Source organism: Scyliorhinus canicula, chromosome 21 (genome assembly GCF_902713615.1).
Source record: "Scyliorhinus canicula chromosome 21, sScyCan1.1, whole genome shotgun sequence".
In the NCBI taxonomy this organism is placed as follows: Eukaryota; Metazoa; Chordata; class Chondrichthyes; order Carcharhiniformes; family Scyliorhinidae; genus Scyliorhinus; species Scyliorhinus canicula.
The window spans coordinates 69,449,625-69,463,840 of record NC_052166.1 but is presented as its reverse complement, the minus strand read 5'-3'; the positions used below and the strand labels follow the sequence as shown (position 1 = coordinate 69,463,840).

Below are 14,216 nucleotides of genomic sequence, written 5' to 3'. Positions count from 1 at the left end.
TCTATCTAGATAAGTCTTAAAGGTCACTAACGTATCTGCCTCAACCACCTCACTTGGCAGTGCATTCCAGGCCACCACCACTCTCTGTGTAAAAAAACTTCCCCCACACATCTCTACTGAACCTTTCCCTCCTTGCCTTGAACCTGTGCCCCCTTGTAATTGTCATTTCCACCCTGGGAAAAAGCCTCCAACTGTTCACCCTATCTATACCCCTCATAATTTTATAAACCTCTGTCAGGTCACCCCTCAGCCTCCGTCTCTCAAGGAAGAACAATCCCAGTTTATTCAATCTCTCCTCATAGCTAATGCCCTCCATACCAGGCAAACATCCTGGCTAAACCTTCTCTGTACTCTCTCCAAAGCCTCCACATCCTTCTGGTAGTGCGGTGACCAGAATTGGACACAGTATTCCAAATGTGGCCTAACCAACATTCTATATAACTGTAACATAATATTTGAGCTTTTATACTCGATACCCCGTCCGATGAAGGCAAGCATGCCATATGCTTTCTTTCTCACCATTCCCACCTGTGCTGCCACTGTTAAGGATCTGTGGACCTGCACGCCCAGATCTCTCTGTGTCTCTGCTCCTGATGGTTCTGCCATTTATTTTATAGCTCCCACCTGAATTGGATCTACCAAAATGCATCACCTCACATTTGTCCGGGTTAAATTCCATCTGCCATTTCTCTGCCCAATTTTGCAGCCTATTTATATCCTGTTGTATTCTCTGACAATCTTCATCACTATCCACAACTACTGCAATCTTAGTATCATCCACAAACTTGCTAATCAGACCCGCTACGTTTTCTTCCAAGTCATTTATATATATTACAAAGAGCAGAGCCCCCAGTACTGATCCCTGTGGAACACCACTAGGTACAGACCTCCATTCGGAAAAACACCCTTCCACTGCTCCCCTCTGTCTTCTATGGCCAAGCCAGTTCTGGATCCATCCAGCTAGTTCACCCCTGACCCCATGTGATTTAATCTTTTGCACCAGCCTGCCATGAGGGACCTTATCAAATGTGTTACTGAAGTCCATGCAGACAACATCCACAGCCCTTCCCTCATCAATCATTTTTGTCACCGCCTCAAAAAATTCAATCAAATTAGTGAGACATGACCTTCCTTGTACAAACCCAAAAATTGAAGATCAATCGGTGAAAAATCATTGGGCCATTTAAAAAAAATGTCTTTGAACATTTCTCTTTCCCAGCTGTGAAAGTATTGAAAGTGGAGAGAGAGCTGACAGTCCCGTTGTGTAATCAGTCCTTTTGTGTAACTGGCTCAGGAAGACTGTGCGTCACAAGGTTGGAGGTGTTGGCCAATGAATGGTTGGAGCGTGGGGGGGAGGGGCAGGTCACGTGATAAAATCTCCAGGACTATATTAATCACAGTTGGCAACCTTAGTTATCCTATTTCCTGCGACTGACGCTGAATTCACTGTTCCCATTTTTCATTATCAAACTTGTCTTTTGTGCGTGAATATTGGTCCTCTGCCCTGATCAGCGTTTCCTTCAATTCCTCCTAATCAGCAGCAAGCTGCCCGTGTTTGGCCACAGTAATTATTGGGAGTTTGGTAATTAGGGAGCTGCTGTAACGGTTCTGGCCAGGTCACTGGCCCGGCCGGCCAAAGCATCAGCCAATATCAAACCTACTCCTTCCATGGGTAAATGAGAAACGATCGCTGCAATAACAATTCCATTTACAAAGTCACTTTGTACATTGACTTTGCACAAAGGGAACAGGTTCATCCATCTCCTCTTGGAGCAGTGGAGACTGAGGGGGGGACATGATTGAGTGTTTAAAATTATGAGGGGCATAAATAGAGTAGACAGGAAGAAACGTTCCCCTTGGGTGGAGGGTCAATGACCAGGGGACGTAGATTTAAGGTAAGGGGCTGCTTGTTTTTGATCAGCTAGAAACCTCTATGGCTGTTCCATGAATACACTATTAATACTTTTTCCTTTATCAAACTATCGTGTATCATCAACCACCGTCAGTGACTGATCGGCCCCAGTGTCTGTCAAATTGCCTGTTTTGTTGGGGGGGTAAAGGAACAAATATTCCTTTGAGTCAAAACCTTGATAATTTCCAGCAACTTGACTCAGTTTAGCTGTATTCAAGGAAGAATCCCCATGACTATCCTGAGCCACATTCACCAGTCCAGTCGATTCTGAAGGAATAGATTTCATGTACCATTGTCACTGTTTTAACACCCATATCCTTTTCTAGTGCAGCCGAGTTTCTATTACTGCCACAGGTTTGCTATTCAGCTTCCAACAATTTACTTTTTGATGCCATGATTTGTAAAAGCATACTGGTTTTGTTACATCACTTATGTCCTCTACACTATCATCTTTATTGACTGGAGCAGATTCTGCCTTCCCCCTAAATTGGACCTTTTCTATTCCTGCTATTGCTCCAGCTTTCCTGTGAGTTTACAATCGGAGATTTACTGATCCCTGGCTACCTACGATATCCATCAGGCAGAATCGCTGCTTCCCCTACCTCAGAAACTCTAGTCTTCCTGTTGTGACCGAATAGGTATTAAGATGCTGTTTCAAACCTCGCCCTGTAATATTAGCCCCATCACATTCTCAAACGTTTGTTGAGCTTGAGTATTTGAAACCACTTATCAAACAATATTTCTTTCTCCCGAGCAAATTCTACCAACGTTTTATTTCTTCTTTTCTTCAATGTCTGAAATGTCAACTGATATGTGGCGTAAACACTTTAATCATGGAAAATAGTTAATCTTCAAGGACTGGGAATATTCTGGAAGATTGTTTTTTGAAAGACTCTGTCCCATCAAGGGTTAAGGCAAGGACTCTGGTTGTGATTATCCAGGAAAAGACGGCATTTTAAATGCCGTGAAGAAGCTCGAAACCTCGGGACGCTGGTGGACTGTTTACAAAATGGTCACGTGGTGCTATACAGCTTTGATGAAAACCAGGTCCAGAGAACTGTGTTTAAAAGCTGACCGGCTGGTTTGCTTTTGGGGGGGGGGGGGGGGGGGGGGGAAGAGAGAGAGAGAGAAAAGCAAGAAGCAAGAGTAAAGAAGACAACAGACCCAGCCCCTGAGTGTTGTTGGAGCTGTGCTCATCCAGGCAAGTGGAGAGTACTCCATCACACTCCCAGCCCGAAGCAGAAAGTGACTGGGCGTTGCTTCAGAGTCGCTCTGAAATCGACTGACTCTGTCTGAAAAGTAGTGCAAGAATCATTGATTGTTTCCCAGACCAATGTTGAGAAACCAACTGAATAACCCAGGCTCCATTTCAAGGACTCCATCATTTATCCTTGTCCCTTGAACCATCGACTTTTAACCTTTTGGCAGAATTCCTTTTATTTTATTATCTTTTTGGTGTGCGAGAGTTAGGACCGTGTGTGAGAGTTAGGACCGTGTGTGAGAGTTAGGACCGTGTGTGAGAGTTAGGACCGTGTGTGAGAGTTAGGACCGTGTGTGAGAGTTAGGACTGTGTGTGAGAGTTAGGACCGTGTGTGAGAGTTAGGACTGTGTGCGAGAGTTAGGACCGTGTGTGAGAGTTAGGACTGTGTGCGAGAGTTAGGACCGTGTGTGAGAGTTAGGACTGTGTGCGAGAGTTGGGACTGTGTGCGAGAGTTAGGACTGTGTAATTATTATACCTTTCTATTTCGTACTGTGTGTTAATACTGGACAAGTCTGGTTTTATAATAAACTAATAATTTTGTTGTTTATTAAAGAGCCTGGATATTTAGTGGTCGTTCTGAGATTCATGAATAAAGTACATACTTGGCCAGATAGCTCCCTGGAAAAATCACTGAAATCTGTGTTGTGACCATAGGGGAGCTGAGAGACCGACTGTGCTTCAGGAACAGGCTCATAAGCCTGAAGTATCACAATTTTAACTCCCTGATTAACTGAGATTGGGATACACACTCATGGCCGTCCCTATCACAGCATTTTGCAAAATGAGAACCATGTATACTTTGGCTAATTTAACTTTGTAGCCACCTTCTCAAATGAGATCAAATATAATTCCACTCCATCCTCACTGGATTTCGGCACTTTGTGAAGACTACTGGTTAAATCAAACTTCCAAATGAGACTTCCCTCCTCATCCAATCTACTAGACTCTCTTTAACCTGTAATTAAAGCTTTTTTCTAGTCAGTTCATTGTGCCCGATTTGTTTCTCTCTGGAGTACAAGTTCAAACTTTTTTATTTCTCTTTCTGTCTGAAGCTGCTCATCTGCAACTGAATTCTCACTAATTCAACTTTCTTACCATCTGGGATAATTTCTCCTTCTTTCCCCAGCAGTGCCAGAATACCACCTTGCACAAATGTGCCTGGGGCCTCTGCTCCCCTGGGAAATCCCCACGAGGTGCCGTTCTGTGTGGGGGCCGGTGCTGGGCGGCGTTCAGCTGAGGTGTCCGGCGTGAAGGGGACAAATCCTCAGGTACCTTGGGAATCTGCACATTAAAGTGAGACAAGCTGTCTCGGTCTAATATGCAGATTTAGTAATCCTGCCCATTTACATCGCAGCGTCTTGCGAGATCGTGTTGGATTTCGCGAGGCGTTGCGAGCCAGGAAGATCCCAGGAGTTCGGTCTCCCAGCTTTTATCGACCATGCTGCGCCGTGGCAATCTGCTTTTCGGGCACAGTGTGGCTGTTGGATCGCGCCCATTAAATCATAGCGCCATTGGCCTCTTAGCTGCACTGATAAGATCCTAGAGCACAATTGTGAAAAAATGCAGGTGAGGTATCCGGGCATTATGGCCAAACCTTATCCCTCTACAGACGTCACTCAAACCCATCATCCGTTCAATATCACACAATTGTTCACGGGATCCTGCGGAGAGTAACTCACCTCCTGACTCCCCAAAGCCTGTCCACCATCTCCAAGGCACAAGTCAGGAGTGAGATGGAATACTCTCCACTCGCCTGGATGAGTGCAGCTCCAACAACACTCGAGAAGCTCGACACCATCCAGGACAAAGCAGCCCTGCTTGATTGGTAATCCATATACTACTGTAAATATTCACTCCATCCACCACCACCGACAATCAGTGGCAAGTGCACCATCTACAAGATGCACTGCAGAACTCGCAGAACCTCCTCCAACAAAACCTAAAACCTCTACCATCTAGAAGGACAAGGGCAGCAGAAACCTGGGAACCCCACCACCTGCAGGTTCCCCTCCAAGTCACTCACTACCCTGACTTGGAAATATATCGCCGCTCCTTCACTGTCGTTGTGTCAAAATTCTGGAACTCCCTCCCTAACATCACAGCGGGAGTACCTACACCACATGGGCTGCAGCGGGTTCAAGAAGGCAGCTCACCACCAGCTGAAGGGGCAATTTGTGGTGGGCAACAAGTACTTGAAGGTGGGGAATGTGCAGGGTTATGAGGAAAGAGCAATGGAGGAGTGAGGCTAATTGGCCAGCTCTATCAGAGATAGCACAAGCACGATGGACTGAATGGCCTCATGTTCTTTCACTCTATGAACTCATAATTGTCTTCAACATTTTTCATTTAAACCTGATCAGCAGACCCACCCCCTGTTAAATTTTGTTAATTTAGCTTCAATCTTTCCACCTGCTCTTAGTTTTTAATGCACCCCCTTTTTACCAACATTATATATTTATTTCTATCCAGGTCATGTTGGAGGATTTCTTACAGCTGATCGGCAGAAAGTCTCTGGAATATTCATTGTGCCTAGATTTTGGCTTTTCCATTCAAATCTGCCCTTTTGCAGCATTGAACCCTGTACTTTGATTCTTCATCACACTTATTTATTCTGACTTGGACTTGACCCCTCCCTGTGCAGCTGGATCCTCGACTTCCTCACCAACAAACCGCAATCTGTCAGGATCGGCAACAGCACCTCCTCCACAACAGTCCTCAACACCGGGGCCCCGCAAGGATGTGCGCTCCGTCCTCTACTGTACTCCCTATACACACATGACTGTGTGGCAAGATTCAACTCCAACTCAATCTATACGTTTGTGGATGATACAACTGTGGTGGGCCGTATCTCAAACAACAACGAATCAGACTACAGGAGGGAGATAAATCACTTGGTTACATGGTGTACCAAAAACAACCTCTCTCTAAATGTTGGAAAGACCAAGGAACTGATCATTGACTTCAGGAAGCGTAGCCCGACACACACTCCCGTCTGCATCAATGGCTCCGAAGTGGAGATGGTCGATAGCTTTAAGTTCCTGGGGGTCACCATCACCAACAGTCTGTCCTGGTCCACTCACGTTGATGCAACAGTCAAGAAAGCCCAACAACGTCTCTACTTCCTACGGAAGCTAAAGAAATTCGGCATGTCTGCATCGACTCTCACAAACTTCTGCAGATGTGCCATAGAAAGCATCCTATCCGGCTGCATCACAGCCTGGGTACGGCAACTGCTCGGCCCAAGATCACAAGAAACTGCAGAATGTGGTGAACTCAGCCCAATGCATCACACAAGCTTGCCACCCCCACATTGATTCTGTCTACACCTCCCGCTGCCTCAGGAAGGCAGACAGCATTATCAGAGACCCCTCCCACCCAGGCATTGCCTTCTTCCAGACCCTTCCATCAGGCAGAAGGTACAGAAGTCTGAAGACTCACACATCCAGACATAGGAACAGCTTCTTCCCCACAGCTACCAGACTCCTCACCGACTCCCCCTCGGACTGATCGGTTCCCTGAAAGAACACTATTCACGGCGCCCTAGGCTGCTCTTGCTCATGTATTTGCTTTGTTTGGCCCCTTGTTCCGCACTGTAACCAATCACTGTTTGTCCATGTACCATTTGTTAATGTACCCTGTTGATTATTCTTTTGTCTATTATGTACGTACTGTGTACGTTCCCTCGGCCGCAGAAAAACTACTTTTCACTGTACATGGGTACATGCGACAATAAAACAAATCAAACTTTGAAATAATCCATGTTATAATCACTATTTTTGAGTTCTCGTCATTTATTCATTCTTTTCCCAGACAAAATTAAGCAATGCTTCCCTTTTCACACATCCAGCAATCAGTCTTAAATATATTTGAAAAATGGTCCCCGATTTGAACCAACGTCTTAACCTTTATCTCACTCTATTTGGAACTGGTTAGAATCATTTAGTGCCTTGATAATGATAATGTTCACACAGTGATGTGTATAAATTGTGCCAATCTGTGGTCCTTGTAGATGCCAAAGGTCTGTCTAATCCTGGAGAGGTGGAAGCACTCCGTGAGAAGGTGTACGCTTCGCTGGAAGGATATTGTAAACAGAAATATCCCGAGCAGCCAGGGAGGTCGGTGCCTATATGTGTCTGTGTCTGTCTGTGTGTGTCTGTACCTATGTGTCTGCGTGTGTATGTGTCTGTGTATCAGTGCCTGTCTGTGTGTCAGTGCCTGTGTGTGTGTGTGTGTCTATCTGCGTCTGGTGTGTGTGTTTGTGTGTGTGTCATTCTCGGCTATGACAAATTTATCTTCAGCTGGATTATTTTTAGTTATCTACGGAACAGGTTCACGCTCTCACTGGGGTACGGGTCCCACACACACTGACTCTCACTGGGGTACGGGTCCCACACACCCTGACTCTGACTGGGGTACGGGTCCCACACACACTGACTCTCACTGGGGTACGGGTCCCACACACCCTGACTCTGACTGGGGTACGGGTCCCACACACACTGACTCTCACTGGGGTACGGGTCCCACACACCCTGACTCTCACTGGGGTACGGGCCCCACACACACTGACTCTCACTGGGGTACGGGTCCCACACACACTGACTCTCACTGGGGTACGGGTCCCACACACACTGACTCTCACTGGGGTACGGGTCCCACACACACTGACTCTCACTGGGGTTCGGGTCCCACACACACTGACTCTCACTGGGGTACGGGTCCCACACACTGACTCTCACTGGGGTACGGGTCCCCCACACACTGACTCTCACTGGGGTACGGGTCCCACACACCCTGACTCTCACTGGGGTACGGGTCCCACACACACTGACTCTCACTGGGGTACGGGTCCCACACACACTGACTCTCACTGGGGTACGGACCCCACACACACTGACTCTCACTGGGGTACAGGTCCCACACACACTGACACTGGGGTACAGGTCCCACACGCACTGACTCTCACTGGGGTACGGGTTCCACACACACTGACTCTCACTGGGGTACAGGTCCCACACACACTGACACTGGGGTACAGGTCCCACACGCACTGACTCTCACTGGGGTACGGGTCCCACACACACTGACTCTCACTGGGGTACGGGTCCCACACACACTGACACTCACTGGGGTACGGGCCCCACACACTGACTCTCACTGGGGTACGGGTCCCACACACACTGACTCTCACTGGGGTACGGATCCCACACACACTGACTCTCACTGGGGTTCGGGTCCCACACACACTGACTCTCACTGGGGTACGGGTCCCACACACACTGACTCTCACTGGGGTACGGGTCCCACACACACTGACTCTCACTGGGGTACGGGTCCCACACACACTGACTCTCACTGGGGTACGGGTCCCACACACACTGACTCTCACTGGGGTACGGGTCCCACACACACTGACTCTCACTGGGGTACGGGTCCCACACACACTGACTCTCACTGGGGTACGGGTCCCACACACACTGACTCTCACTGGGGTCCCACACACACTGACTCTCACTGGGGTACGGGTCCCACACACACTGACTCTCACTGGGGATACGGGTCCCACACACACTGACTCTCACTGGGGTACGGGTCCCACACACACTGACTCTCACTGGGTACGGGTCCCACACACACTGACTCTCACTGGGGTACGGGTCCCACACACACTGACTCTCACTGGGGTACGGGCCCCACACACACTGACTCTCACTGGGGTACGGGTCCCAAACACACTGACTCTCACTGGGGTACGGGTCCCACACACACTGACTCTCACTGGGGTACGGGTCCCACACACACTGACTCTCACTGGGGTACGGGTCCCAAACACACTGACTCTCACTGGGGTACGGGTCCCACACACACTGACTCTCACTGGGGTACGGGTCCCACACACACTGACTCTCACTGGGGTACGGGTCCCACACAAACTGACTCTCACTGGGATACGGGTCCCACACACACTGACTCTCACTGGGGTACGGGTCCCACACACACTGACTCTCACTGGGGTATGAGTCCCACACACACTGACTCTCCCTGGGGTACGGGTCCCACACACACTGACTCTCACTGGGTACGGGTCCCACACACACTGACTCTCACTGGGGTATGAGTCCCACACACACTGACTCTCCCTGGGGTACGGGTCCCACACACACTGACTCTCACTGGGGTACGGGTCCCACACACACTGACTCTCACTGGGGTACGGGTCCCACACACACTGACTCTCACTGGGGTACGGGTCCCACACACTGACTCTCACTGGGGTACGGGTCCCACACACACTGACTCTCACTGGGGTACGGGTCCCACACACACTGACTCTCACTGCGGTACGGGTCCCACACACACTGACTCTCACTGGGGTACGGGTCCCACACACACTGACTCTCACTGGGGTACGGGCCCCACACACACTGACTCTCACTGGGGTCCCACACACACTGACTCTCACTGGGGTACGGGTCCCACACACACTGACTCTCACTGGTGCTGCCGGAGCCCCCGGTGCTGACGGAGCCCCCGGTGCTGACGGAGCTCCCGGTGCTGACGGAGCTCCCGGTGCTGACGGAGCTCCCGGTGCTGACGGAGCCCCCGGTGCTGACGTAGCCCCCGGTGCTGACGGAGCCCCCGGTGCTGACGGAGCCCCCGGTGCTGACAGAGCTCCCGGTGCTGACAGAGCTCCCGGTGGTGCCGGTGCTGACGGAGCCCCCGGTGCTGACGGAGCTCCCGGTGCTGACGGAGCCCCCGGTGCTGACGGAGCCCCTGGAGCCCCCGGTGCTGACGGAGCCCCCGGTGCTGACGGAGCCCCCGGTGCTGCCGGAGCCCCCGGTGCTGCCGGAGCCCCCGGTGCTGACGGAGCTCCCGGTGCTGACGGAGCTCCCGGTGCTGACGGAGCCCCCGGTGCTGACGGAGCCCCCGGTGCTGACGGAGCCCCCGGTGCTGACGGAGCCCCCGGTGCTGACGGAGCCCCCGGTGCTGACGGAGCCCCCGGTGCTGACGGAGCCCCCGGTGCTGACGGAGCTCCCGGTGCTGACAGAGCTCCCGGTGCTGACGGAGCTCCCGGTGCTGACGGAGCCCCCGGTGCTGACGGAGCCCCTGGAGCCCCCGGTGCTGACGGAGCCCCCGGTGCTGACGGAGCCCCCGGTGCTGACGGAGCCCCCGGTGTTGCCGGAGCCCCCGGTGCTGCCGGAGCACCCGGTGCTGACAGAGCCCCCGGTGCTGCCGGAGCCCCCGGTGGAGAGCCCCCGGTGGTGCCGGTGGTGCCGGAGCTCCCGGTGCTGACAGAACCCCCGGTGCTGACGGAGCTCCCGGTGCTGACGGAGCCCCCGGTGCTGACGGAGCCCCCGGTGCTGACAGAACCCCCGGTGCTGACGGAGCCCCCGGTGCTGACGGAGCTCCCGGTGGTGCCGGTGCTGACGGAGCCCCCGGTGGAGAGCCCCCGGTGGTGCCGGTGGTGCCGGAGCTCCCGGTGCTGACAGAGCTCCCGGTGCTGACAGAGCTCCCGGTGCTGCCGGAGCTCCCGGTGCTGACAGAGCCCCCGGTGGAGAGCCCCCGGTGGTGCCGGTGGTGCCGGAGCTCCCGGTGCTGACAGAGCTCCCGGTGCTGACGGAGCTCCCGGTGCTGACGGAGCCCCCGGTGCTGACGTAGCCCCCGGTGCTGACGGAGCCCCCGGTGCTGACGGAGCCCCCGGTGCTGACGGAGCCCCCGGTGCTGACGGAGCCCCCGGTGCTGACGGAGCCCCCGGTGCTGACGGAGCCCCCGGTGCTGCCGGAGCCCCCGGTGCTGCCGGAGCCCCGGTGCTGACGGAGCTCCCGGTGCTGACGGAGCCCCGGTGCTGACGGAGCCCCCGGTGCTGACGGAGCCCCCGGTGCTGACGGAGCCCCGGCTGACGGAGCCCGTGCTGACAGAGCCCCCGGTGCTGACAGAGCCCCCGGTGCTGACAGAGCTCCCGGTGCTGACAGAGCTCCCGGTGCTGACAGAGCTCCCGGTGCTGACAGAGCTCCCGGTGCTGACGGAGCCCCCGGTGCTGACGGAGCTCCCGGTGCTGACAGAGCCCCCGGTGCTGACGGAGCTCCCGGTGCTGACAGAGCCCCCGGTGCTGACGGAGCTCCCGGTGCTGACAGAGCCCCCGGTGCTGACAGAGCTCCCGGTGCTGCCGGTGCTGACGGAGCCCCCGGTGCTGACGGAGCTCCCGGTGCTGACGGAGCCCCCGGTGCTGACGGAGCTCCCGGTGCTGACAGAGCCCCCGGTGCTGACAGAGCTCCCGGTGGTGCCGGTGCTGACTGTATAATGTTTGAGTTTGATGTGTTTTCAGTGACAGCCTCTCTCCTTTACTCTGCAGGTTTGCTAAGCTCCTCTTACGATTGCCGGCCCTGCGTTCGATTGGATTGAAATGTCTCGAACATCTGTTCTTCTTCAAGCTGATTGGAGACACTCCCATTGACACTTTCCTCATGGAGATGCTGGAAGCTCCTCATCAAATATCTTAAAGCGCAGTGGAGAAGATTGCTCACCCGGGACAGACTTACATCCTTTGTAGGAGACTCAGCCTCCCCTCTGCATTTACAACCTCTTCCCAGCCCCCACGAGTATTGACACCTTGATAATCAGACAACAAAGGAATCATTTTCTCCATGTTTCTATACGCAAGAGTCTCTAGGTTGATGTCCGCTCTACCTTGAGATGTGCTGAGGTGTGTGTGTATCTGTGTGTACATTCACACTCGCACAACTCCTTGACAGTGCTCAAGGTAGCTTCTCCTTTCCTTCGATCTCCTGTTGGTTTGTGTTTTGGGTTAGTGGTGACGGGTCCGTCCTGTCCCTCTCAATCTGCATTTGTCAGTGCTGGAGATTTGGACTTTGCAGAAAACACTGGACGACCTGCAGTCCTGGTTTGAACCTTCCTGGGCTGGATGCTGTGGGGTTTGGGAGCACAAAGAGAGGTCTTGTTGATCAGACTCACTGAACCTGGACACGGCTTGGTTCTGTGCTGTTTCACCGAGGTCTCTGGACACAGCATGTTTAAGTGTTTCCAACTCATGGCATTGACTGACACTCACACCCTCGTCTGCCAACTCGATGTCCAATGCAATACATCAGTATTTGTTCATGTTTTATATTTTTCGGAGCAATAAGAGGTTTTATTTTGAAATCTCGGCGGGCAGGGCAGCTGAATGCAGTTCTTTACACAACTCTGTTCAAACCGGTGAAACCATCACTACCACAATCCAAACCCGTGTCGGGGTTCATTCCCCCTTTCCCCATGGGAACAATGGCCTTGTGCTGTTCCCATGTTGCGCCCCCTCCCACTCCGACAAATACTGGCTGGGAACGAGGCCTGACCTCGGACAATCCTTTGCTGCTAATAAATGCTTTAATTATTAACCCTTGATCGGTGACATCACGATGCTGAGGTGAGGAGAAACAGGGCTTTGTTTGCGAAATCTCTCCAAACACAGTAACTAATTTACCCCTCCCATCCTGTACACTAACTCTCTCCCAACTCGTTCCTCCTCCCCAGCACCCAGCTTCGACTTTGTGCACTCCATAGTTCTGTGGTTGTGCAGCGAAGGAGCTTTTTGCTCTCGCTCTCACTCCAGCTGTACCAGATGAAGGAGTGTGTACAGACGGCCCTGATAGTCGCTGGTGTTTAAGCAATGCCTTGTGCTGGGGAGGGGGATTTCGCTGCCGACGATTCTGCCATTGATAACTGGGCCCACAAGACGTGTGAGGCATTTGCTCTGCTTTGTGTGACTCAGGATCCCAGTAAACTCCTCACAGCCAGCTATGGTACTCGTCTCAGTCACTTCCTTTCTTCCCTCTTCCCTCCGCACTCTCCCTCGGTCCCTCCGCACTCTCCCTCGGTCCCTCCGCACTCTCCCTCGGTCCCTCCGCACTCTCCCTCCTTCCCTCCGCACTCTCCCTCGGTCCCTCCGCACTCTCCCTCGGTCCCTCCGCACTCTCCCTCGGTCCCTCCGCACTCTCCCTCGGTCCCTCCGCACTCTCCCTCGGTCCCTCCGCACTCTCCCTCGGTCCCTCCGCACTCTCCCTCGGTCCCTCCGCACTCTCCCTCGGTCCCTCCGCACTCTCCCTCGGTCCCTCCGCACTCTCCCTCGGTCCCTCCGCACTCTCCCTCGGTCCCTCCGCACTCTCCCTCGGTCCCTCCGCACTCTCCCTCGGTCCCTCCGCACTCTCCCTCGGTCCCTCCGCACTCTCCCTCGGTCCCTCCGCACTCTCCCTCGGTCCCTCCGCACTCTCCCTCGGTCCCTCCGCACTCTCCCCTCGGTCCCTCCGCACTCTCCCTCGGTCCCTCCGCACTCTCCCCTCGGTCCCTCCGCACTCTCCCTCCTTCCCTCCGCACTCTCCCTCGGTCCCTCCGCACTCTCCCTCGGTCCCTCCGCACTCTCCCTCGGTCCCTCCGCACTCTCCCTCCTTCCCTCCGCACTCTCCCTCGGTCCCTCCGCACTCTCCCTCCTTCCCTCCGCACTCTCCCTCGGTCCCTCCGCACTCTCCCTCGGTCCCTCCGCACTCTCCCTCGGTCCCTCCGCACTCTCCCTCGGTCCCTCCGCACTCTCCCTCGGTCCCTCCGCACTCTCCCTCGGTCCCTCCGCACTCTCCCTCGGTCCCTCCGCACTCTCCCTCGGTCCCTCCGCACTCTCCCTCGGTCCCTCCGCACTCTCCCTCGGTCCCTCCGCACTCTCCCTCGGTCCCTCCGCACTCTCCCTCCTTCCCTCCGCACTCTCCCTCGTCCCTCCGCACTCTCCCTCGGTCCCTCCGCACTCTCCCTCGGTCCCTCTCCGCACTCTCCCTCGTCCCTCCGCACTCTCCCTCGGTCTCTCCGCACTCTCCCTCGGTCCCTCCGCACTCTCCCTCGGTCCCTCCGCACTCTCCCTCGGTCCCTCCGCACTCCCCCTCGGTCCCTCCGCACTCTCCCTCGGTCCCTCCGCACTCTCCCTCGGTCCCTCCGCACTCTCCCTCGGTCCCTCCGCACTCTCCCTCGGTCTCTCCGCACTCTCCCTCGGTCCCCTCCGCACTC

At 54.0% G+C, this 14,216-nt stretch overlaps 1 protein-coding gene across 2 annotated transcripts in view; it reads left to right on the top strand.

Moving 5' to 3' along the window:
• The window catches only part of LOC119955450 (retinoic acid receptor RXR-alpha-A), an 86,118-nt gene extending 73,016 nt beyond the window's left edge, over positions 1-13,102 (top strand). For both annotated transcript variants that reach the window (XM_038781634.1, XM_038781635.1), the window contains 2 exons: positions 7,183-7,288; positions 11,524-13,102. In XM_038781634.1, coding sequence (XP_038637562.1) covers positions 7,183-7,288; positions 11,524-11,671 — 254 coding nt within the window. In that variant the 3' untranslated portion in view covers positions 11,672-13,102. The remainder of the gene's footprint in view (positions 1-7,182; positions 7,289-11,523) is intronic.
• The last annotated feature ends 1,114 nt before the right edge of the window (positions 13,103-14,216 follow it).